Genomic DNA, 27,395 nt, shown 5'->3' on the forward strand with positions numbered 1-27,395 from the left:
TTGGCTATTGATATCCAGTTCTTCCATGCCCAATTATTGAAAAGACTATTTTGTCCCAGTTCAGAGGATTTGGGGAACTTCTCAAAAGTCAGTTGACCATAGATTTGGTAGTCTATTTCTGCACTCTTGATTCCATTCCATTGGTCAATACTTCTATCTTTGACCATGCTGCTTTGACCACTGTGGCTTTATAATAGGTTTTAAAGTCAGGAAGTGTTAATACTCACACTTCTTTCTTCCTTTTTAGGGTGCTTTTAGCTATTCGAGATCTCTTTCCCTTCCAGATAAATTTGATAATTAGCTTTTCCAACTCTTCAAAGTAGGCTGTTGGATTATTGATTGGTACTGTGTTGAATCTGTAGATTAGTTTGGGGAAAGTTGACATCTTAACTATATTTAGCCTTCCTATCCGTGAGCAGGGAATGTATTTCCGTCTATTTAGATCTCCTTTCATTTCTTTTAGCATTGTTAAGTAGTTTTCTATGTGCAAGTCCTTTACATCCCTAGTTGAGTTCATTCCTAAGTACTTGATTCTTTTAGTTATTTTGAATGGAATTTTTTCCTTAGCTGACTGCTCAGCTAGGTCATTGCTTGTGTATAGAAGTGTTACTGATTATTGCACATTTTTATATCCCATCACCTTTCTGAATTTGTTTATTAGCTCAGGTAACTTTGCTGTAGATTCTTCAAGATCTTCCAAGTATAGTATCATATCATCTGCAGATAATGAGGGTGTTACTTTTTCCTTTCCAATTTGCATGCCTTCTGTTTTTGTCCCACCTGTTTGCTCTAGTTAGAACTTGTAGCGCAATGTTAAATAATAGTGGTGACAGTGGGCATCCTTGTGTTGTTCCTGATCTTACGGGGAAAGGTTTCCATCTCTCTCCATTGAGTATGATGTTGGCTATAGGTTTTTCATATATTCCCTTTATCAAATTAAGGTAGTTATCTTTGATTCCTATCTTTTGGAGTGTTTTCATCAGAAAAGGATGCTGAATTTTGTCAAATGCTTTTTCAGCATCAATCTAGATGATCATGTGACTTTTCCCTTTTGATTTTTTAATGTGCTATATTACATTAATTGATTTTCTTGCATTGAACCATCCTTGCATTCCTGGTATAAATTCCTCTTGGTTATGGTGTATAATTGTTTTAATGTACTGTTGGATTCGATTTGCTAATATTTTCGTTAGGGAGATTGGCTTGTAGTTTTCCTTTCTTATAGCATCTTTACTTGGTTTTGGTATGAAAATGATATTAGCTTCATAAAATGATTTAGGTAGAGTTCCTTTTTCCTCAATTTTTTGAAAAGGTCGAGTAGGATTAGTGTTAGTTCTTTCTGGAATGTTTGATAAATTTCCCCTGTGAAGCCATCTGGCCCTGTGCTTTTCTTTGTAGGAAGATGTTTGATGACTGATTGAATCTCTTTACTTGTGATTGGTTTGTTGAAATCTTCTATTTTTTCCTGAGTCAGTGTAGCTTGTTTGTCAGTCTCCAGGAATTTGTCTGTTTCATCTAAGTTCTCTAGTTTGTTGATGTATAGTTGTTCATTGCATCCTCTTATGATTTCATTTATTTCTTCAGGGCCCCTTCTTATTTCTGATTTTGTGTATTTGCATCCTCTGCCTTTTTTACTCTGTCAACCTTGCTAGTGGCCCATCAATTTATTGATTTTTCACAAAGAATCAACATTTGGTTTTATTCATTCTTTCTGTTGTTCTTCCATTCATTTATCTCTGCTTTAATCTTTGTTTGTCTTCTTCTGTTTGCTTTGGGCTTAGTTTGCTGTTCTTTCTCAAGTTCCTCCAGATATGCTGCTAAGTCCTCAATTTTTGCTCTTTCTTGTTTTTTAATATAGGCATTTAGGGCAATAAATTTCCCTCTCAGCACAGCCTTTACTGCATCCCATAAGTTATGATAAGTTGTATTCTCTTTTTCATTTATCTCATATAGCTTCTGATATCTCTAGCAATTTCTTCTTTGGCCCATTGGTTGTTTAAGAGTGTGTATTTAATCTCCATATGTTTGTGATAGTTCTCATTCTTTGGTGGTTATTGAGATTCAACTTCATCCGATTGTGATCAGAGAAAGTGATTTGAATAATTTAATTGTTTTTTAATTTATAAACACCTGTTTTGTGCCCTAGCATATGATCTATCCTGGGGAATGTTCCATGAGCACTAGAGAAGAATGTATACATTCTTGTGCTTTGGGGTTCAATGACTATATGTGTTCGTTAGGTCTAATTCATTTATCAAGTTATTTAACTTCTCTGTTTCCTTGTTGATCTTCTGTCTGGTTATTCTAATTATAAAGAAGAGTGGTGTATTGAAGTCTCCTACTATTATTGTTGAAACATGTATTGCTCTCTTCTGTTTTGCCAATGTCTGTCTCTGTATTTTGGAGCTCCTTGATTGGGAACATAAACATTTATGATTGTTAAATCTCCTTGGTGAATTGACCCTTTCATTAGTATATATTGTCCTTTGTCTCTTATGATGTCTTTACATTTAAAGTCAATTTTGTCTATATATTAGTATAGCTACTTCTGCTTTCTTTGGGTTACAACTTGCATGGAAAATTTTTTTCCATCCTTTCACTTTCAATCTGTCTATATCCTTGTGTCTGAGATGAGTCTCTTGTAAGCAGCATATGGCTGGATTATGTTTCTTAATCCATTCTGCCAATCTGTATCTTTTAATTGGTAAATTTAGTCTGTTAATCTTCATAGTTATTACTGAAGAGGCTTTTCTTGAATCCAACATCTTATCTTTTTAATTTTATTTATTAGATCTGTATGTTCTTTTCCCCCTTTCTCTTTGAATTCTTTGAATTACCCTTAGTGGTACTCTTCAGTTCTGTGCTCTCCTCCAGACCTCCTCTTGTCTTTTCCTTTTTAGCTGGCAGAGCTCCTTTTAGTATTTCTTGTAGGTCCGGTCTCTTGTTGACAGATTCTTTCAGAAATTCTTTGTGAAAACTTGTCACTACCTCAGTTTTGAAGGACAGTTTGACTGGGTACAGAATTCTTGGCTGGAAGTCTTTGTCTTTCAGGGTCTTGAATATATCGTACCCATGTCTTTTCGACTCTAGGGTGCTTGTTGAGTAGTCTGAACTCAGCCTTATTTGTTTTTCCCTTGCATTTAGTAGATTATTTTTCTCTTGCTGCTTTCAGGATTTTCTGCTCCTCTTCAACATTGACAGATGGATTAGTATGTGTCTTTGGAAAGTTCCATTTAGATTTCTTCTGTTTGGAGTTTGTTGGACTTCTTTGACTTGCGTATTTATATCCTTAATGATTGTTGGGAAGTTTTCCCTCATTATTCAACTACTCTTCCTAGCCCTTTACTCCTCTCTTCTCCTTCTGGGATACCAATGATTCTTATATTTGTGTGTTTTGGTTTGTCTACCATTTCCCTGAGATCCAATTCAGTTTTTTCCATCTTTTTTTGCCATTTGCTGTTTGGAGTCTTCGAAGTCAATTATCCTGTCCTCTATATCACTTATTCTTTCTTCTGTCTCTTCAAATCTGGTGTTGTGTGCCTCTAGTATGTTTTTTATTTGATCAACAGAGTCTTTAATCTCTGTGATTTCCACTATTTTTCTATTTATTCTTACAAATTCCTCTTTATGCTCTTCTGCTGTCTTCTTCATCTCTTTTATGTTGTTTGCTATCCTACTTATTTTATTAAGTAGAGTTGTATGAATATCTTTGATTAGTTATTCCAACATCTGTTTCTCCTCTGTTGTTTTAATTTGTTCATTAGGCAGGGCTGTATCTGTCTGATAGGCTTGTGATCTTCTGCTGTCTTCATGGCATGGAAATATCTTGATTGATTTACTTTGGGATTTGATTTCTTTCAGTAGTCTAAGGCCTTTTGTTTGTGGGATGGTTGTACAGTAGGGAGCAGAGTACTCGGGTGGAGGACTCAGTACAGTGATTTGTTTCAGGGTAGGTATAGAGGCAGGTTGGGAATGTGACACTGATGCTTGTGAACGTGGGCACCCAGCAGCCTGGGAGGATGTAGCTGTGCGGGTGCACAGGTGTGGGGGGCATAACCCGTATGTGTGCCAATCTATGGTACATGGGCAATTGTATGCATGTGTAGAGCTGTGGCAGCAGGTTGGCGTTATACTTTCTTGATTGGGGCAGATGTGACCTGCCTGCACTGAACAGTACTTTCTCAGAGCTGGCAAGTATGGCTGAGGACTATGTGTATGTACGGTTCTAGGACTGCTGTAAAGTGTGGTTCCCAGAGCTGAATGACATGATTGGTGGCCTGCACGCATGCGAGGGCCCTAGGAGTGCCATAAACTGATGCGCAGAGCTCAGGGCGGGCAGAGTGAGGCTGTGTGACCCTATGGACAGGGGTGCAGAGGTAGTCTGGGTATGGAGGTTAGTGCCCGCAGCCTTTATGCACTGGCAGCAGCTTGCAGGGAACAGAGAGGGGTAGGTAGTGTTTGGGAGGGGTGCAAGAGAAATGGGTTTGGCTGCACTTGAGGTGGGGATGTGGGGCAAGTACATGCACTGTGGGTTGGTGGGGTGGGCGTGCCTGGAGCGTGGGGAATGGGAGTTTGTGATGGGGTTCTTGTGCATGGGGTGTGGGGTGAGTCACTTCTCACAGGGTTGCGCTGGTGAGGGTAGTGCACCCAGGGAACATGACCTGGTTACTTCCTGGTCCTTGGCTCTTGCCTGTACACTCCCACGGGTTCTGCGCTTCTGTGCCAGGATCCAACTTTCTGCCTTTCAGTTCCTTGGCCTCTGCAACCAGGGATGCCCGTCGTGGTGCAGAAGGCTCTCCCAGGTCAGCCACACTCCTGAATCACTGCCTTAGTTGCACTTCTGTCCCTGCTCTAACTCTTCTGTGTAGCAGGGCTGCTCCTTAGCTACTCTCTTTGGCCATCTTCCCAGAAGTCTCTTTGATATATTTTTGTATCTTTGTGTTACCACCACACTGTTTTGATTAGTCTCACTTTGTAATACAATTTGTAATCTTAAGTGTGAGTTCTCCAACCCTGTTCTTTATTAAGATTGATTTGACTGTTCAGGTCTCATTTCAATTTCATATAAATTTGAGGATTGGTTTTTCTGTTTCTTCAAAAAAGAACATTTGTTTATGGGAGATGGTATGTTTTCATAAAAGAAACATTTTATGTCCATAGATTTCAGGAAAGTCAAAGGGATTTTAGTGTGTAAAGTGGCCTCTACTAGACTTTGCTTCCTGAAGAAGGGACAATGACTGACACTTGTTAGAATGTTATATATATATTATAAGATGAAAAAAATAAATATATGTGTGTTGATGGGACTATAATGAATTTACAACAGTGGAGAATACATTATGAATTCTAGACATTCCACTAATGTTCTAACTTCCAAGTTTTTCTCTACTGAACCCCAAATCTCTAGTTTTCTTGTCCATTTTTTCAATATTGTTCTTTGGCTAAATTGAAAAGAGGATTCGTTTTTCAGATTTGTTATAATTAGATCCATGTTAGAATTTTAGGGGAGTGTTGATATTACTTATTTTTCCTAAAATACTTAGTAACATGTATGCTATAAAATAATTAAAAGCCCAAAATACCTTAATTCTTTATTTTAAAAAGTTACATTTGAATTTCTGGCTCCTGCCCCCCACCCCAAATTTTGTTCTAAATAACTGCTGGATTTAACAAATTATTAATACTTTAGTATAGTTGCTTTATTAAAAAAAAAATTTTTTTTTGTATGGTGTATGGCAGGGGTCACATTTGATTCTTTTTCTGTGTTATAAAAAACATGTATGTTACTATAGCACCATTTGTTGAATTCTTTGTTTCTTCGTTTTTCTTGTTTGTTTGTTTTTTGGGAAGTGCATGGGCTGGGAATTGAACCTGGGTCTTCTGTGTGGCAGGTGAGAATTTGCTTATTTTTTACTGAATTGTTTTGAAGTATATTGCAGCTACCAAAATGTTTCTGCTCTTATTATCTCAATATGAATCTTTTTCTTTAAAAATGACACTTTCTCCATAAGCACAATAGCATTATCTAAGCAAACAAGATGAACAATAATGTTTAAATATTTTTAATAAGCAATTTGTATCCAGATTTGTCCAGTTACCTTCAAACTGGCTTTTTAGAGTTGGTTTGTTTTAACCCAAGATGCATTTGATCCTTGACTCTCTTTACTCTAGAACAATTTGCTAGCACTTGTTTCACCACCTTCCTTTGACTTGTTGAAGAAACCAAGACAGTAAGCCTATAGACTAGAGTGTTAAACATTTTGCTTCTTTGTGGGTATCCTTTACTTAGTTCCTCCAGTCTCTGAATTTCTTGTAAATTGGAAGTTAAATCAAAAGGCTTGTTTTTGATTCAGGCCAATTTTTTTTCTTCAACATACTTCATATACGATACTAGATTGTTTATTTTGCATCACATGATTAAGTTCCACTTAGCATGATAAGATTGATCAGTTTGTTTAGGTTTTAGAGTTTTGTAGTTTTTGTTGTTTTATGCAGAATAAATGAAATGGCCTAACATGAAGTTTTTGTGAAAGTAAAATGCTTTTGTAACTCTAATGTTATGATTTGTGGGGTACTCTTCGTTTCCCTCAAAGCACCTAATAGGAAGTGCTCAAATATTTGTTGATTTGCATTTTAGGGATTTTTATGTAACTCCTTTCATTTAGGCTTTGTTACCCTTCTCTGTAGGAAAAAATAAGGCAATTCTTTTTTATTTCTTTTACAGACTTTCAGTTACTGATGTTACAAACAATAAAATATTGGAGCATAGAGTTGAGGAAAAGACTTAAACCAGGTTGGTAATTAATAAAAATCTAAAGAAATAGTTAAAATACCATTTATTGTTATAAAGGACATTATTGAGATAATTGATGAAATTGAATATGGACAATAAATAACTATATTAATGGTAAATATCCCGAATTTGATAAATATACTATGAAAATATAAAATTGAGAATGTTCTGAAGTAGGTAGGGTTATAGGAACATGATATATATGCAACTTACTTTCAAATGATTCAGAGACAATAAATGTTATATATATATGTACACACACACATAAAATATATATATTTATAAATTGTCAACTGAAAAACAAACTGAGCTGCAAGGCAACAAAAACAAAGGTATTTATTTGGGGTCTTTGAATTGCAATTTGGGGAGCACAGGTTAAGGTAGCAACCCAAATGTTGTGTCCATCTTGGGACTTCCAAGCAAGGTTTTAAAGAAAAAGAAGATTTCATGAATTGTTTATGATTAGTGGATATTTGTAGTGCTACAGAGGTCCTTCAGGTTAAATAGTTTACTGATTTATCTTGTGGTTTGTTTATGGTATCCTGATATCCTCAACATTTTGAAAAATATTTGTTGCTGTGGCTATGCATACTCCTGCAGTTTGTAATATATGTCTGATGTGCATAAGAGTAACCTCCTGAATGGCTTCCCAACTCTGTTTAAAATCTCTTAGTCATAGTAACTCTGTTTTATTTCTTTTCCCAAAAACTAGAGAAAGATATTGAGATAGTAGAAGTTGTAGATGTGTAAGAACTCGTCATTCTATCTGGAAAGCATTTTGGCAATTATTTTTCAGGTTTTTTAATAGTTTAGCCAACAGTTTTACTTTTTGTCTTAGAGTAATTGTAGGAAAAGTACAAAAAGATGTACATGCAAGGATTATATATATCAGAATGTTGTATATTTGAAAAATTGACTGTAAGCTAAATATCTGACAATATGAGCCTGACTAAATAAATATAATTAAGTACTGTGCAAGTAATAAGAGTGATAATTAGATTTATATTTAATGGCACGGAGTGTCTATAATATATCTTTAAGTGTCAAAGCAGGCTTCTACATTGTAGAGTACTAACCTATTTTGTTTTTCAAAAAAGTTGTCTATATGCAGATAGATGAGTGTGTTTGACTAATATATGTATGTAATATGCATGTATATATTCAGAAACATATGAAAAGATGACACCAGTGTGTTGCCAGCGATTATTTTTGAATAGTGAGTTTTTAAGTGGTTTTTATAGTTTTTTGTGTAGTCTAAATTATTGAAAAGAATGTATATTGCTTTTTCATCACATTTTTTCTAAAATAATGTTTCTTTTTAAATTCAGGTTTTTATTTTAAACCTGTGAAGTAACTTAATATGCAATGAAAATCATGCTGTATTTGTTAATATTTCTGATTACTTATCTTGCTGGTGTAGAAAATGTGTCTGAATGGTGCTTTTAAGGCTAAATTTACAAATTCTATGACTTGTTGGTTAACCACTTTCATTTTGTTACATGGCCAGAGTTTTTTTTTTTTCCTTAACTCTATTAATTGTCTTGCACATGAGCTGCTGCTGCTTATATGTTCTCTTAGCTGTAGTAACTTTCTAAGCTGAAGCCTGTTACCATTATTGGAAAATCAGAGAACATACTCTATTAATGACAGTTGTGTACCTTTGTATATAGAACCTGTGTATTTGTTTTTGGTAGTGATCAAAAACATGTGCTTTGAGATTAATACTGATTATTATCTGTGTTTAACTTTTAGCAATCCATTTTTTTAAAAAAATTTTTATTGACAAATTTTCATGGACATGCAGTCCATATATGGTGTATAATCAGTGGCTCACAGTATCATCACATAGTAGTATATTCATCACCATGATCATTTTTAGAACATTTACATCAGTCTAGACAAAAAAATAAAAAGAAAATAGAAGAAACTCATATATCCCATACCCCATACCCCTGCCTCTCATTAACCACTGGTATTTCAATCTGCCCAGTTTATTTTACCCCTTATCCCTCCCATTATTTATTTATTTTTATCCATATATATATATATATATATAATATAATTATATATATATATATAATATAATTATATATATATATATATAATTTTTTTTTTTTACACGGGCAGGCACTGGGAATCGAACCCGGGTCTCTGGCATGGCAGGCGAGAACTCTGCCACTGAGCTACCATTGCCCGCACTATCCATATTTTTTTTACTCATCTGTCCATACCCTATATAAAAAGAGATCAAAGGGTTTTCACAATCACACAGTCACACTGTAAAAGCTGTATTGTAATGCAGTCATCTTCAAGAATCAAGGTTTCTGGAACACAGTTCAACAGTTTCAGGTACTTCCCTCCAGCCACTCCAGTACACCATGAACTAAGAAGGGATGTCTATATAATGCATAAGAATAATCTCCAGGAGAACCTTTCGACTCTGAAATCTCTCAGTGACTGAAACTTTATTTTGTCTCATTTCTCGCTTCCATTTTTTTGTCAAGAAGTCTTTCTCAATCCCATGATACCTGGTCCCAGTTTATCCTAGGAGTTCTGTTCTGTGTTGCCAGGGAGATTTTCACCCCTAGGAGTCATGTCCCATGTAGGGGGGGTGGGCACTATGTTCACCTGCTGTGTTGGCTTAGAGAGAGAGGCCACATCTTTAGCAACAAACAGGTTTCTCTGGGGGTGACTTTTAGGCATAGTTATAAGTAGGTTTAGCTTATCCTTTGCAGGAATACGTTTCATATGGGCTAGCCAAGATCGAGGGCTCAGCTTATTGATTTGGTTGTCCCCACTGCTTTTGAGAATATTACTAATTCTTCAAATGAAGAAGGTGAATATTTCTTCCTCTCTCCCCAGTCCCCCAACGGGACTTTGCAAATACTTTTTTATTCACTTCCAAATTACTGTGGGATATATTGGGGCATCATACTAACCTGGACAAACCAAGAAAATTGCACTCCTTAATCAAGATTCCTTGTAGTTATGGTATTCAACTAAACTGACCATACAAGTTGAATTAGGTAATGTAGCAATTCATTTTGAAGGCATTTTCCATTAAACATTTGTTTTACATTTTGCTTGTGTTTAATAGGTTTTTCTTCAGTTAGTTAAAAACATGGATACTGAAGCAGTGCAACCAGAGACAATCCAAGTGACACCTATTCAACAAATGCTTGCCTCTTGTACTGGAGCTATACTGACATCACTAATGGGTAAGATAATATTACTGTTGTAGATTATATAACTTTGAATGTATCAACAGCTTCATTTAAGTTTTACCATCTAGGAAATAATAGTAATATTTTCTTCCTTCTTTTGGAGGAAGAACTGTAAAACTAGAAGCTTGGGTTAGGAATTCTTTGCGTTCCCTTATCTATCAACATTAAAATTTTGTGATTCTATTATTCTTTTTCTTTACACAGGAAGCATAAAGATGGAATAAAATATTAGCATATGAATAATATAGAATAAGTGCAATCCACAGCAAAATTGCAGATTGTGTTATTTTGCTTGCATTCACAGTGAATTTCTTAAACTTCTCTGGACTTTTTCAGTTTTTTATAAACCACAACCAGATGGCATAGGTGATAGTGTAGCATGTTAATGATTTAAAGTTGGTTAGTTTATTTAAATAAGAAAACAGATATTAGAGCAAACATAAACTGATTACTTTATAATGTAGTGTTATCAGCTCAGAATTTAAGGTTGTAAAGGCCTTTAGAAATCATTTAATGTGACTTCGCTATCTAATGAGGAAAAGCCTCAGAACCACTATTTGGCATTCTCTTAGCCATAAAATATAGCATGTTATCCTCAAATAACATAACACAGTCTGGTGGCAAAGATAACCTATGGCTAACTTACTGTGGTTTGAGTTTACTGTAGCTTTTATTTAATACTGGTGAATTTAACAGAGTAGAAGGATTAATATTATTTGATTATTGATTTATTTTAATTCACATTTATTCTCAAATATTTAAGTAGACTTTTATAGCTTTTATTCCTTACTTTAGAGGATATATTTCCTATGAGCACGAGTTTTTAGTCTTAAGGCTAATTGAACTGTTGTAGAAATGTAATGACAATTTAATACTTGTGAGAGAAGTAATTCCATTGTCTTTCTTCTTATTGATCTTTGTTAAACAAATTTAAAGAGCCAAATTTTAGAATGTTACATTCAAGACCACTTTAAGGTAATCTTATCCATGAGGAAAGGTATGATTTGATGTATTTTGTATTCTTTGTAAAAGCTTCCATTCAATTTACAGGCATCACTTGTTAATTGAAATTTATGTGTTTTAATAGTGACTCCCCTGGATGTTGTTAAAATTCGACTCCAAGCCCAAAACAATCCATTACCTACAGGTAGGTATATTAGTTATCTTGAATTTATATTATGTTTTTAAATGTTATTGCATTAATTTTTTGAATAATACTCTCTTCTTGTTAATTTTTAAAACTTGATGCTTCTTTATCCTCATGAAGAAAATGTCACTTCATCACTTAGTTACATTTGATGAGGTCTAGGCAGAAAAAAATGTATATGTAACATATAACACTTCAATGGACCTCCTAATAAAGGACATATAAACAGTAGGCTGAAAAATTAAAGCAAGTGATGATTATTTATTTCGATATGTGCCTTACTGGTAAGGACAGAATTATACTTGCAAGAGACCTTAGAATGTAGCTTCCTCTTCAATCCATGAGCCATGGCCATCTTCAGACGTTTGTGATGCTTATCCAACTGTTGTTTGAATGCAGCGATTGGAAATTTGTTACTTTTCAGGCAGTTTGGTTAATTGCTAGATAGTAATTTATTTGGTTTTTGAGAGGAGTAGTTCTGTAATTTCATTTGATGGGAAAAAATAGCAGTTACTTGATGAATTTTTTAAAACTTTACGAAGGTATTGGTATTTAAAAAGTTGTTTAAACAAAAGAAGACACACTGATCTGGGAGAAAGTTGACTCATAAATGTAACTGTTGAATGCAGAGCAGTGAAATGGTGTGGTTAGCAGGCATGTTTCAGGTGAGTGAAAGGATAGATGAATTGTACAAAGAGGCTAAAAATTACAGTAGTTCCTTATACATTAAAGAAAGCTTTGAAGACAGAAGGGGCAGTTAGACCTATGTATTGTGAAACTCACTGAGTTATATACAGTCAAACAGAGAAGATGACTTTAGCAGCAAGAATGAGTCCAGTAAGGGGAAGAAGTTGAGAGAATATTGTAATAAATAGATGATCCCAAGTGGCTTGACTGAGCTGTACAAATATAGAGTAAAAGACAAGGCATAGCATTCTTTCCAGTGATTGAGAAGAATATTGCTATTCCATAATCTCATTTTTGTTTGAATTTCCCTTGCCCACTGCAGAATTTTCTGCTGGTCAAATAGAAAAGACATGTACCCATGTTATCTTCTAGGTACAAATTTTCCTCCTTTGTCTTCCCTCTCTGTTTCCACCTATAACTAAAAAGAATTTATTTGTCTGTATGTTTGTTTAATCTGAAAGTGTAAAACCCACTGATGTACTCAATTACATTTCACAACTGTACATTTAGGACCTAGGGCCATTATCATTAAGCAAATTGAATTATTAATTATATGTTTCATCCTCAAAGGAAAAGAGAATTATTTCCCTTTCACAGGGTTATTTCTCTTTTCATAATTTTCTAGTCCCCTTGTATGTTCAGTTTGCTCATATATGAAAGTAATACAATTGTGTGACATAATTGTTGACTATTGGAAACTTCTTTGTCAGGAAAATGTTTTGTATATAGTAATGGACTCATGGATCATCTATGTGTCTGTGAAGAGGGAGGCAACAAAGCATGGTATAAGAAACCGGGACGTTTCCAGGGAACACTGGTAAAGAGATTACATTATTTAGAAGCACAGTATGTTTTCTGTTTAATCATATGTATGAGAGATTTTCCAATTGCAGGTAAGTAAAAATCCATCATATAGTTACTGCATTTATATACCAGTTAAAAGGTAAATATTGCAGCAGGAAAAATGAGGTATTTCTTTGCTTTTAACTCTGTTAATTTTATTTGCATTGATTCATGCTTTTTATGTAGAAAGAAAATTTGAGTTACTCCTTCCATCAAGTTTGGACTTTACAGTAGAAGGGATAATAAAGATTATCTAATCCATACCTGTCAGTTAACAAGTGAGAAAACTAAACCCAAGAGAGATGATTTGTCCCAGAATCCTTAGCAAATGAGTAAAGCATAAAAGGATCTTAAAAGTTGTATAGAAGAATTCCCTTGCTGTGTATAAACATTTTTGAGAGGTAATAATACGTTCTCTCTTTAATGCTTTTGTTATGATTGCTGAATCATTATATTGATACTTCTTTTAGACTCCAGTATCTTATGCAGCTAGAAGAAAGACCTAAACTTGTGGAATTATAATTGTAACTGGCCTCCAATGTTTCTGTTGAAAAATTAGTCTTCATTCTTCTAGTTCTTTCTTTCTGTATTATGTCATTTTTCTTTTCACTGTTTGTTTTTGTCCTGCTGCGGATTTGTTGACTTCTGGGCTCTGTAATTTGATATTTTTCATTAATTTGGGGAATATTTTGGCCATCATTTCATTAGGTAATTTTCTGCCCCATTCTCTCTCCTCCATTCCATGACCTCAAATGTACTTATGTTCTACCCTCAGTATTGTACTACAGGTCTTAGAGCCTCTATTTTTTATAGTTACTGATTCCTTGCTGAGATTCTGAATTTGTTCATGCTTTATGCATGTATTTTCCTTTAAGGTTTGAACATATTTATAATAGTTGCTTAAGAATTCTTCCCGCCTAAGTGAAACATCCGAATCATCACAGTGTTGGTTTTTATTGATTATTTTTTTCTCTGAGTTTAAGTAACATTTTCTTTGTATATCAAGTGATTTTTGATTGCATATTGATCATTATGAACAATGTACTGTCATGACTCGGGATTCTTTTTTTTCTTTCTTTTTTTACATGGGCAGACACCAGGAAACTAACCTGGGTCTCCAGCATGGCAAGTGAGAACTCTGCCTGCTGAGGCACCGTGGCCCACCTGACTCTGGATTCTTTTATGTCCTTCTCAAGAGTCTGTTTATTTTTGAAAACATCTAACTTTGACTGGACTGAAATTCCAAACTTTGCGTCCCTTGTGGTGGGCAGCAGCTGAAATCTTCACTCAACCTTCAGCTACTGCTGTTTTTGCCAAGTCATCTGTTTTATCCTGGCTTGCCCTGAATTTAGTGGTAAGCTAAGGTTTACGGCTGATTTAAATGCAAATTTGGGGGTTTATGCCTTTTGTAATCCCCTTCCATGTTTCCTCCTTAACTTTCTGATTATTTTATAGGCTGTAGACTGCCTTTTCTGCCACCTTGAGTGAGGAAATGTTCCTTATCACCCACACTGTAGGTTGAATGGGTAGTTGTGCAGATAAAATGCTGCAGATTTGCAAATCTCATACACCATAGTTTGTCTTTTATCAGTAGTTTCCCCCTCATTTTCTGCCTTCTTTTGGTTCTTCTTTAGAGTTTCAAATAGCAGGCTTTAATAGTATTTTTTCCCAGGTTTCGTAATTGTTGTCTGTAGAAGTTTTTGTCATTATTCCCTTTCCTTTTTACATAATCTTTCAAAAGCTTAGGTTTTTTTTTTTAGCCCTGTTTAGAAAAATTGAGATGTGAGTAAATATAGAGTTAATTCTGTAAGCAGAAATTATCAACTAGAAATGTTTCATTTTACTTTTGTTTGGAAGTTGAAGAAAAATTCCCTGTTCTTTTTTTTTAAAAAAATGGACATATATAAATGTCTGAGAATCTCATATTTTGGAAATAAATGCTTAAAAGCCAATTATTACTATATACTTTTTGTATATCATGTTCAGGGATATATTTTGACTAGTTTTTTCCCATTGTAATTTTAGGATGCCTTTTTGAAAATCATTCGAAATGAGGGCATTAAGTCATTGTGGAGTGGCCTTCCTCCTACATTGTAAGTTGAAATTGAATATTTTCATACAAAATAATGTTTGCTATTTTGTTTTATAATCAGCATAGTTGGACAGAGTCTTGCGTTCTTAATGTTAAAATTTTAAAATTTTCTAAAGCGTTTTTTTTGGATCACATGACCACCACACATTTGGTGATTCACTAGTAAGTCTCAAAGGACCTAGAGAAAGTTATACTAATGGCTACAGTTTATTAAAGAGGATTGTAAAGGGAAAAGACTTAACAAGCAGAGTTTGGAGTTGATCAAACATAAGCTTCCAAAGTCCTCTTTCTTGTGTTACACAGAACTTGCAATGAATTGTGGCAACATGTGTGAAGTATTTCTGCCTCAGAAAGCCCACCTGAGTCTCAGAGTTCAGGGATTTTATGAAAATTGTTCATGTAGTATACTCTAGTTGCATGACTCGATTACCAAAATTCCAGACTCCCAAAACAAAAGCAAATGTTAACCATAAATTACATTGCTTTGTCAAAACAACCTAGAGAAATTGGTTTAGTGCTCCAGTATATCATAGCATGTAGTCTAAGGCCTAAATTTCTGAGAGCTGGCCAAATGTTATGTATGCAAACTGTCATAAAGATATAGATGGTTTGAGTAACTTGGTGTTAAATCTTTCCTAAACAAGCATAATTTCTTTCTTTTTCATTTTCTTTTTCACAAGTAAGAATTTGCTGTTCATTCAACTTTTCCTTTACTTTAGTAAAGCATCGAGAAGTGTACGCATATTAGATATATCATGATATATATAAATATATATATAGTATCTGTTCTTCAGTTAATTTTAATTCTCTCCTAAATAGCCATTATATGATTTAATAATTTCTAAAATAAAAGAGACATTGATCTCATGGGATGACTTTGTAGTTTTCAGATTTATAAAATATATGTTTTAGCTTATATTTAAGAACAGTTTAATTTAGTTTAGAGAATGTTTAAAATCTGGTGATTTTGAACAAATTTTTAAATTTATGTTTCATAACACATTCACAGAGTGATGGCAGTTCCTGCGACAGTTATTTATTTTACCTGCTATGATCAATTAACTGCTTTTCTAAGATCTAAACTAGGAGAAAGTGAAAGCCGCATACCAATTGCTGCTGGAATTGTAGCCAGATGTAAGTAATAAATCTATATTTTCATTTTGATTTCTGTTTAGTGAGTATTATTCAAATTATTTTTGTCATGAGAATTTATTCCCATGATTTCAAAGGCTAGAAGAAAACATCAAAGTATCAGCAAGGGAATGCTTTCTCCCTGAAATTCTGTTGCTGGTTTGTTGCAATCCTTAGTGTTCCTTGGCTGGCAACTCTGCCTCCTGTCCTAGGTGATCCCTCTTTCTCTGTGTCTGCTCTTCCAGATTCTACTGACTTCTGGTTTCTTTGCACGCTTTCTCTCTGGTTTCTCTTTATAATGATTAAATTTTAATATACAGAGAATTTTTACAATGTTCAGAGAACTGATAGTATAGATTTTACATTACAGTTCATATTAATTTGTTAAATCTATGCTCCAGTAGCCACATGTTATGGGAATTGCCATCAGAATGTGATAGAATGAGACTATCCCTCTCAAATCTCAGACAGAGATTTTAGAATGATTATAGAATTATTTCTGATTCACTTTAAATCCCAAAGTGTTATTTGGAACCCTACATTATTCAGGCCAGAGTCCTTACAGATTTTGAGATTCACAGGTTACCTCTTTCAAAAGGACATTTATTGAAAGATTTATTGGGACACTAAATAGAAAGAGGTTTTTATACTAGTCCTTGTTCATATGTAACATTTCTGAAATTGCCCTTGAATAAAGTTTAAATAAAAAAGAGTAAGGTAAATGAAAATGGACTTTAGGAAATACATTTATCAAGGAAAAAAATCTGTGCTATTATGTTTGAATGATTAGAGATTACATTTTAAGGTTTATAGACATTTCAGAATAAAAGTTTAAAATTTATTAGAAAATGCATAAAATAAACTCTTGCAAGTGTATTTACATACATTGCTTTAAAAAAATTTCTATTTCCTTGTTTATATTAGTTGGTGCAGTAACTGTGATAAGTCCATTAGAATTGATTAGAACCAAGATGCAGTCTAAGAAGTTTTCTTACAAAGAATTGCATTGGTTTGTCAGCAAGAAAGTATCTGAAGATGGTTGGATTTCCCTTTGGAAGGGCTGGACTCCTACTGTTCTTAGAGATGTACCTTTCTCAGGTATGATTTATCTTACAAAGGCCTTCTAAATTTGGGGTAGTTTTGTCTTATTCACATATTACTTTAAAGTCAACTAGATTTTAAACCCCTTTATCTTGAAGGTAAGTTTTTTTGCAGTGACCATAAACTCTAGCTCAGTATTGATCTTGTAGATCTTTATGAATCTTTATTGAATGAATAGTGGTGGATTGAATTGTAGACCCCAGTTTGGACATGTTCTTCATTGGGTTGGTCTAAGCGATGGGAATTTGTTTGTGCACAGATTCAAAATTAGGAGAAGTCCAAAATTGAGACATCAGTAAAATGATGCTTTCTCCCAGAAGGGTATGGCATTCTACGGCTGGCTGCCAGTGATTCTGGTCCTTGGCTTTGGGTTTTCTGTCACATGGAGCATGCATGGTCGTGTCTTTTCCTTTCTCTTCCAGGTTCAATTGAGTTCTAGGCTATTCCTGGTGGATTCTTTCTCCATTTGACTTTCACACTGTTTATAAGGACTGCAGTACTCTGGATTAAAGCCCAAATTGATTCAGTTGGGCCTCACCTTAACTGAAGTAACATCTTGAAGAGATCTTCTTTACTATTGGGTACATACTCATCAGAATGCAGACCAATACCAAGAACATGTCCATGTTGGGGTTCACAATCAATTCATCCCACACACCTAATTTTCAAAGAAATTTATTTGCCTTTTAATGTGAAAGTATTGAATTTTCTCGAGCGCCTTTTTCATAATTTTTAGATGATCGCATAGGTATTCTCATTTAATCTGTTAATGGAGTGTATGACATTTAAGGGTTTTATTATATTAACTATCTTTGCATTCCTGTGATAAACCAAATTTAGTCATAGTATATGATTTTTTATGAAATATTTCTGATTTAGGTTTCCTTTTTATTGTTTTTTCTCTTAGGATTTTTACACCTACAGTCATGAATGTGTTTGGCCTGTACTTTTCCTTTCTCTTACTGTCTTTGACAGGTTTCAGAATTAAGATCCTTCTCTGTTGATACCTTAGTTCCTTGCTTATGAGACTCCTATATTACTACTGAGAATTTGGCTTCCTCCTTTCTTTTAGGCTCATGTAGTATGTATCTAAGCAGAAACTAAGGTGTGTCATGGTTAGAATTTTTCTTTTTCTTTAATGTATAACCTCATAAACATTTTATTTAAAGTTCATGTTTCATTTCTATATGTATTCATTACATTCTCTGTATTTATAGCAATATACTGGTATAACTATGAAGTTTTAAAGAAGTTGTTGTGTGAGAAGTACAGTTTATATGAACCAACATTTATGATCAACTTTACTTCAGGGGCATTGTCTGGTTCGGTAAGTTCATTCTTTTTTTGTTAATAGTTAATAATAATAATTATTATCTTATTTAAAATAGTACAGAATATTATGTTTCAAGCATATTGAATTACCACTTTTGGGCTGCAATGCATTAAGAATTTTCTAAGCATTTACTATTCTTTTATGAGGAAATCAGTTATTAAAATTATAATATTTTGGGTGGGCCACGGTGGCTCAGCAGGCAAGAATGCTCGCCTGCCATGCCAGAGGACCTGGGTTCGATTCCCGGTGCCTGCCCATGTAAAAAAAATAATAAACAAATAAAACAATATTTTAAAATGTACTTTGTATTTATGTTTTTATTATATTACAAATACATAATATGTATGAGAAATTTCTAGATATTGTTAGATCTTTACAGTTATGATAATGATAATGCTTTAAATAGTGCTTTATTATTTACAGAATATTTTGCAATACATTAGTTCATTAAATGCTAGTAGACCCGAATAGATAATATTTTATAGGGTAGCTTCCATGTCTGTAAGTGGGTTGAATAGAAGCACTTTCATCCTGCTGCTAACTCCTCTTTCTTTGAAAACATTTTGGCTTAAGTACTTAAAAAGTTATTATCAGAAAGGAGGGAATCTCAAATGACCATTTTGGGATAGTAGAATACCTACCTTTTCCCAACCCCTCCACGTAATGGAAAGTCATGTAGAGGACATTCTTTAAACAGATTTATATCACCATGAGCTTGGCTATAAAGACTTTTCTTATATCCATATACTTCCAAAGTGAATTTGTGGTGACTTACAGTGAAACACAGACATTGGAACTACATAACAAGGTTGGAAAGGGCAGAGTAAAGTGATGGAGGTCTGCAGAGAAATACTGGAATAATTATATTAGAAAATCTAGGCTAAAATTTGCAGCTGAATTTAAGACTCAGTATGAGGCTTTTCAGGTCTAAGATTGTCAAATTAACCTAGTGAGTTATAAGCCTATTGAGGCAAGAAAAATGATTAGTGTTTTTTAATAGATCAAAAGGACACTGGGTTATAATGGCATTGGAATGTTGTGCAGCTTTCCAGTAATATGTAGGAATGTTCTCTATTTTATTCCTTCTGCTTTACGTAGAAAATTTATTTTTTAATGATTGTGTTTGCGCTTGTGTGTGAGATCTAGAAAATACTGCTGTCCTTTAACAGTTTTCAAATAAAGATTTGTCTCTGTAGCAGAAAGGTCATATCAATATGATGTACAAATTGTCAGAAAGTTGAATAGTAGGCTTAACTCATGTCAATTTACAGTGCCAAAAGAGGCTCATGTAAGATTGTAGCTGTATTTTGTACCTACATGGTGGATTTTGAAGATGGAGAAGTAGTAATTGTGATTTTATCTTGCCTGATATCTTTGAAACCAATTTGATTTCAAGAACTTAAATAATTGAGCTGTGGGGCAGTGGGGTTTGAAATGAAATATAACTGATTTTTAAGGTGCATTTTATGGACGTATTGGTCAATGTGAGTTCAGACGAAAAAATAAAAGCCAAGTTTTACTTTGTCTGACTGTTAAAGCAAATATTGCAAAAATGATCTTAAAGGAATTTATTCTTTTAAAAAAATCTCTCATGCTTTATTAAATCATTACTAGAAATAACGAATTGATCCGGTTGAAAACCATTTTAAAAAATGTGATTAGTTAACTATTATAATTATGTTTGACAAATATATTGAAACACAAAGAAAAGTTGTATAGATCTAAAAGCTAAGAAAGTCCATTTTATTTTTAGAAAATTTAATTTTTTATTCTATTTGTTTATAAAACATTTGCTAGAAAATTTTTAATGCTAACTGGATTCTTGATATTTTCTGCTTTAAAACATATATATACCTTCATGTGTAGTAAAGGAATAATGGAACTCACAGGAGTATCAGTAATTATGTGCACTGGTTTTGGAATCAGAGAAATCTAGTCGGGATTCTGGCTTTGACCCACTAGTGGCTTTGTGAACTTAGGAAAACAAGTAGTACTTTTCTGAATGGTACTTTTCTGAACTACTCCAGAATGTTGTAAGGAATACATAGACATGTTTCTGTTTTCTTTAATGAAAGCTTATCTTTTATTATATCTGGTTTTAAGTTTCAGTTTAGTTTTGATTTTCATTATTCATATTATATAATGTACTAATTAGAAGAATGAAAAGACCTTTTAGGGAAAATTAAATGGTAACTTTAATCAATTTTACTCTCCTGTAGATTGCAGCTGTTGCAACTTTACCATTTGACGTGGTTAAAACACAAAAGCAGACACAACTTTGGATATATGAAAATCATAAAAGTAAGTTTAATTTAAAACATTTTAAGATGCCATGAAAAGTTTTCTTTTTTCCTTCCAGGTACTAAGTTAGGAATATCTAAAGTAGGAAAAAGAAGTTTTTTTGTTTCCCCCTTTGCTGCCTTATTATTTACTTGAATGAAACTAATACACTGTTAGAATGAGATACCAGAAAAAAATACTCTACCCAAACAAAAAGTTTAAAAAACCTAAGGTCTGATGTATCTTTATTTCCTCCCCACCACCCACCCTGGTAACCTATAAGCTATTTTCTGTCTCTGTGTATTTGTATATTCTAGTTATTTAATATAAGTGAGATCATACAATATTTCTACTTTCAGTCTGGCTTATTTCATTCAACATGATGTTTGCATGGTTTGTCCACATTGTAGCATGTATGAAAACTTCATTCCTTTTCATGGCTGAATAATATTCCATTGCATGTTTTTGTTTTTTTTTAGCCTCCTTTCTTTTAGTGAGTTTCTCTTAACCTATTATTCCATCTCTTTTTTGTGTGTGGGGGGGTGCATGGTCCAGGAATCAAACCTGGGTCTCCCACATGAAAGGCGAGCATTCTACCACTGAAACACCTGTGCAAACTATTCCATCTCTTTTTATCTCTTTTTAGCCTGTAATCTCTTCTAGAACAAAAGTGTTCTCTTATATGCTTCCATTAGATTTTCTTTGTCTCCATTTAGTCTCTTTAGAAAGTGTAGCAAACCCATGGGAAATTTTCCATTACAAAACTTGATAAAAGTCTTGTTTTAACCCACCAGAATAATATTTTGCATAAAAAGTAAAAACGTATTATAATGTTAAAAGAAACATTGATGTTTATTATAGATGAATGCTTTTTACAAATGCAGATGAATCTGATGAATATTGGTAACAACCTTTGTTCTTGATACTAAGTTCTTAGAAACCTTTAATATTAGAAATTAACTAAAAACTGGGGGATAATAAAAGTTTGTCAACAGGAGCCTTCTAGCCCTAGTCCCTATCCTTTTCTCCTTGATAGTTCAAAATTATTTGTTTCATCCTTCCTTTCATCTCATCACAATGCCTATATTCCTTATTAAACGAATGTGTTACTGTAGTAGAAATAGTCTCCGTAGTATGACTTATCATAAATAGTTAATGGCTATGGCAGGTTGTTGGTGGTGGTGATAGTATTGAAGATGGAGAAGGTGAGACCCTGTATGAGTGGAATCTGATGTACATTAAAGTTTGAGAGCCACTTACCCAGGTAAGTAGTCACTGAAGTCACCAGAGGTGCTTTTCAAATATACCCATAGCTGGGGAACACCCCCAGACTTTCAGTTAGTGGAACGGAGATGGGGCTCCAGCCTGTGTACTTTGAAAATGCTCCCTAAGTAATCGTGATGTACATCTTCATTGAGACTGGCACCAATGAGGCATCTTCTTTATTTAGGTTTAACTCTTACCACTCACTGCTTTTTCTAACTAATGTTTTTCTGTTTAAACACAAGGGAGAAAACTAAAATAGGCCCTTGGTCTTAATTTTTCATGGTTGTCATTGTTTACTCTTACCCATTGCTCTTCTTCAGCCTGGAACCAGTTTCTTCTTGTTTACTAGCTGCTGGAATGCAATATACCAGAAACAGAATGGCTTTTAAAAAGAGGAATTTAATAGGTACTAGTTTACAGTTCTATGGCTTGAAATTGTCCAAATTAAAACAAGTCTATAGAAATGTCCAATCTAAGGCATCCAGGTAAAGGTACCTTGGTTCAAGAAGGCTGATGACGTTCAGCGTTTCTCTCTTAACTGGGAAGGCATGTGGCGAACATGGCGGCACCTGCTAGCTTTCTTTCTAGGCCTCTTGCTTCATGAAGCCTCCCTGAGAGGCCTTTTCCTTCTTCATCTCCAAAGGCCACTGGCTGGTGGACTCTGGTTCTCTCATCCTTCTGTCGTGGTTCTGCAGCTCTCTCCTCGTTCTCAAAAGGAACTCTCAGTGAAATGTCTCCTCTTCTGTAGGATTCCAGTAAACTAATCAAGAGCCATGAAGAATGGGTGGAGACACGTCTCCATCTAATCAAATTTACTACTCACAATTGATTCCAAGTCACATCTCTGTGGAGATAATGTAATCAAGTCTCTAACCTTAGTACTGAATAGGGATTAGAAGAAACCATGGCTCCCACGAGACTGAATAGGATTAAAACATGGCTTTTCTATGGTACATAAATCCTTTCAAACCAGCACACAGTTGTTTAAAGATTTAATAAGATCAATTCCTACTGTAAACTGTACCTGTCATTTGAGTCATAAACAGCCCATTATTTTTGTGTGTGTGATAACATATATATAACATAAAATTTGCCATTTTATCTGTTTTAAAGTGTACAATTCAGTGGCATTAATTATATTTACAGTGCATTGCTACCATCAATGCTATTCATTGCCAAACATTTTTCATCACCCATAACAGAAACCCTGTATACATTAAGCAGTAACTCCCCATTTTTACCACTACTCCCAAACCCTTGAAACCTCTAATCTAATTTCTGTCTCTGAATTTCTTTATTTTAGATATTTCATAAAAGTGGAAAATATTTGTCTTTTTGTGCCTGATTTATTTCACTTAGCATAATGTTTTCAAGGTTGTAACATGTATCAGAACTTACTTTTTATAGCTGAACAAAATTCCATTGTATGTACATACCGCATTTATTTACCCATTTATCTGTTGATAGACACTTGAATCCACCTTTTAGATATTGTGAATAATGCTGTTCTGAGTATTAGTATACAAGTATCTGTTTGAATATTTGCTTTCAGTTCTTTGGGTTATATCCTTAGGAGTGGAATTTGGTCATATGATAATTCTATGTTTAACTTTTTGAGGAACTATTTTCCAAAGTCATTGTACCATTTTACATTCCCATCAGCAATGTGCAAGTGTTCCAATTTCTTCATATCCTCACTACTGTACTACTGATTTGAGTAAAAAATAATAGCTATCCAAGTGGGTGTTAAGTGGCACTCTCATTCTTTATATTTGTACATTATTTATTCCCTCCAAAGAAATAATTGAGTTCTACTTAAAACTGGCTTTCTCCATTCCACAGCTCAGCTTCATGAAATCTTATTTCTAAGCAAAAACAAAAAAGAAAGTACCAAATGTTGCATATAGAATGATGGTCAATTCCATATAAGAATATGATCTCTATATCAACCCACTTAGACCACTCCTCCCGTCTTTCATCATTTATTCAACTACTGATTGAGTGCCTACTCTGTGTCAGGCATCATACTGGGATATACAGATAAATAAGGCAGTGTCCAATCCAAGGAGCTCATAATCTAGTGGAGGAGAGCTACTTACAGAAGTACGTTAGGATGTGGTAACTGCCAAACCCTATAATAGAAGTAAATTTTATCTCACTTATGAATGCATCATTTAAATTTAATTTTTAAAATTTTAATTTCTGGTTTCAACTTTTTAAACCTCGCTTAGATCCATTTGTTTTCCAGAGATTAATTTTTTTTCACTATATGACCATATTCAGTACTTTTAAACACTTGAACAAAAATAAAAGTCCTGAAAAATTAGTTGTACATGGCTAGTAAACCTTGAAAAAATGCTCAGTTTTGGTAGTGATGAGGTAAATGACAACTAGAACAAAAGAGAGAGGACATTTTATATGCATTGGATTTTGGGGAGAGGATATGGAACAGTGGGACTTCTCCTGCTACACTGATGAGTATAAAATCAGAACCACTTTGAATAACAATTTTGCAATATCAAGAAATGCCATATGGGCAGTTACACTTCTGCATATGTACCTAAGAAACTTTTGCACATGTACAAGCATATTCATTGCAGGATTTTAAATCATAACAAAAAGTTTGAAACCACCTAAATGTTCCTTGATGTGAAATGTTTAAATTGTAATAATCCATGGAATGCAATACCATTTAGCAGTTACAATAAATTAACTATATATAAATCTTAAAAGCATCTTGCAGGAGTGAAATATAGGGTGGTGTAAAGTTTACAAACACCAAGAGGATATATTGTTTATGGACATGTTCAGAAGTAGTAAAAGTTTGAATACATGAATGGGAAGAAGGTAAAAAAAATAAAAGAAGAATGAGTATCCTTGGAAAGAGAGGAAGAATATGATTGAGAAGGGATATACAGGGGGCTTCATTTATCTAGACATTTAATATCTAATAAATGTGAGTGGTCAGAAAATGGATATTTGCTTTATTACTTTCCATAATTTTCTGAATGCTTGAAATATTTCATAAATAAAACAGTGTTTCCTTACAATGTAAGAAGTTGCTTACTACCTGTAGAATAGCTCTTTAATATTGGAACTTTATGTGGGAGATAATTTTGAGGTTCCAGTAGAACTGTTCCACAGCTTACATTCAGTTTATACTTTTTAAAAAAATTTTTTATTAATTAAAAAAAATTACAAGAAACACAAACATTCCCAACACATACACTCAGCAAGTCACAATATCATCACATAGTTGCATATTCATCATCATGATCATTTCCCAGAACATCAGCATCAATTCAGAAAAAGACAACAGAAAAATATAACAAACAGGAAAAAAAAATTTTACAGGCCATACCCCTTACTGATCCCTTTCATTGATCGCTAGCATTTCAAACTAAATCTGTTTTAACATTTGTTCCCCCTATTATTTATTTTTATTCCATATGTTCCTCTCATCTGTTGACAAGGTAGATAAAAGGAGCATCAGACACAAGGTTTTCGTAATCACACAGTCACATTGTGAAAGCTATATCATTATACAGTCATCATCAAGAAACATGGCTACTGGAACACAGGTCTACATTTTCAGGCAGTTCCCTCCAGCCTCTCCCTTACATCTTGGATAACAAGGTGATATCTACTTAATGCATAAGAATAACCTCCAGGATAACCTCTCGACTCTGTTTGGAATCTCTCAGCCATTGACACTCTGTCTCATTTCACTCTTCCCCCTTTTGGTCGAGAAGGTTTTCTCAATCCCTTGATGTTGGGTCTCAGCTCATTCTAGAGTTTTTCTCAATCCCTTGATGCTGAGTCTCAGCTCATTCTGGGATTTCTGTCCCACGCTGCCAGGAAGATCCACACCCCTGGGTGTCATGTCCCATGTAGAAGGGGGAGGGTGTTGAGTCTGCTTGTGTGTTGGCTGGAGAGAGAGGCCACATCTGAGCAACAAAAGAGGTTCTCTTGGGGGTGATTCTTAGGCTTAATTTTAAGTAGGCTAGACCTATCTATCCCCTGTGGGGTTAAGTTTCATATGAACAAACCCCAAAACTGGGGGCTCAGCCTATAGCTTTGGTTGTCCACACTGCTTGTGAGAATATCAGGAATTCAACCTGGGGAAGTTGAGTTTTTCCCCATTCTCACCATTTGCAAAAAGACTTTGCAAATACTTTTCCACTCACTGATCAAATCACTCTGGGATTCATCAGGGCATCACCTGGACAAACCAACAAAATCTCATGTCCTATACAAAGTTCCATGTACTTAAGGTGTTCAATCAACTATCTACATAAGTTATATTAGGAGATGCACTAGTCAAAGTATAGATTTGTACGAAATAAACATTTTTTGCTTTAGCCTCACACATTAGTTGAAATTTTAAAATATTAAGTACCATCCATTTTCAGCACACTGCAGTAATGACATTCTTTTGTTCTTCCTCATGCAAAAATATTTTTTAAATTTGTACATTTAGTCACTATCATTATACACTCTAGGCATTCCTAGATTACACCATCTCAATCTTTATCGTCTTTCTTTGTGATTTCATTTATGCCCCCAGCCCTCCTCCCTCTATCATTCTCATATGCAGCTTCATTCAGTGTTTTAACATAATTGTATTACAGTTAGGTAATATTGTGCTGTCCATTTCTGATTTTTTATATTCAGTCCTGTTGCACAATCTATATCCCTTCAGCTCCAGTTACCCAGTATCTTACCCTGTTTCTATCTCCTGATGGTCTCTGTTACCAAGGAAATATTCTAAGTTTATTCACTAATGTCAGTTCCTATCAGTGAGACCATACAGTATTTGTCCTTTTGTTTCTGGCTAATCACACCCAGCATAATGTCCTTAAGGCCCATTCATGTTGTTACATACATCATAACTTTATTCTGTCTTACAGCTGCATAATATTCCATCTTATGTAAATGTCACAGTTTGTTTAGCCAACTGTCTGTTGATGGACATTTTGGCTGTTTCCATCTCTTGGTAATTGTTAATAATGCTGCTATAAACATTGGTGTGTAAATGTCCATTTGTGTCCTTGGCCTCGTGTCCTTTGAGTAGAGACAGCATATAGATGGGTCCTGTTTTTTAATTCATTCTGCCAGACTATGTCTTTTGATTGGAGAGTTTAATCCATTAACATTCAGTGTTATTACTGCATGGGTAGTACTTTCTTCTACTATTTTGCCTTCTGGATTTTATATGTCATATCTAATTTTCCTTCTTTTTACCTTTACTCATAGTCATCCTTTCTACACTCTTCTCCACACCTCTCTCTTCTGTCTTCGTATCTGTCTCTAGTGTTCCCTTTAGTATTTCTTGCAGAGCTGGTCTCTTGGTCCCAAATTCTCTCAGTGATTTTTTGTCTTAAAATGTTTTAATTTCTCCCTCATTTTTGAAGGACAATTTTGCTGGATATAGAATTCTTGGTTGGCAGTTTTTCTCTTTTAATAATTTAAATATATTATCCCACTATCTTCTCGCC

At 34.2% G+C, this 27,395-nt stretch overlaps 1 protein-coding gene across 3 annotated transcripts in view; it reads left to right on the forward strand.

Annotated features, from left to right (window-relative positions):
* SLC25A40 (solute carrier family 25 member 40) overlaps positions 1 to 27,395 on the forward strand; it is a 76,823-nt gene that overhangs the window by 42,632 nt on the left and 6,796 nt on the right. For 2 of the 3 annotated variants that reach the window (XM_077149177.1, XM_077149247.1), the window contains exons 2-10: positions 6,725 to 6,793; positions 9,891 to 10,011; positions 11,105 to 11,164; positions 12,562 to 12,668; positions 14,720 to 14,787; positions 15,796 to 15,920; positions 16,842 to 17,015; positions 18,236 to 18,345; positions 20,571 to 20,652. In XM_077149177.1, the coding sequence (XP_077005292.1) occupies positions 9,915 to 10,011; positions 11,105 to 11,164; positions 12,562 to 12,668; positions 14,720 to 14,787; positions 15,796 to 15,920; positions 16,842 to 17,015; positions 18,236 to 18,345; positions 20,571 to 20,652 (823 nt within the window). In that variant the 5' untranslated portion in view covers positions 6,725 to 6,793; positions 9,891 to 9,914. The remainder of the gene's footprint in view (positions 1 to 6,724; positions 6,794 to 9,890; positions 10,012 to 11,104; positions 11,165 to 12,561; positions 12,669 to 14,719; positions 14,788 to 15,795; positions 15,921 to 16,841; positions 17,016 to 18,235; positions 18,346 to 20,570; positions 20,653 to 27,395) is intronic. The other variant, XM_077149335.1, reaches the window with a different exon arrangement.

The sequence above is a fragment of the Tamandua tetradactyla genome, chromosome 1, assembly GCF_023851605.1.
Source record: "Tamandua tetradactyla isolate mTamTet1 chromosome 1, mTamTet1.pri, whole genome shotgun sequence".
Classification (NCBI taxonomy): domain Eukaryota; kingdom Metazoa; phylum Chordata; class Mammalia; order Pilosa; family Myrmecophagidae; genus Tamandua; species Tamandua tetradactyla.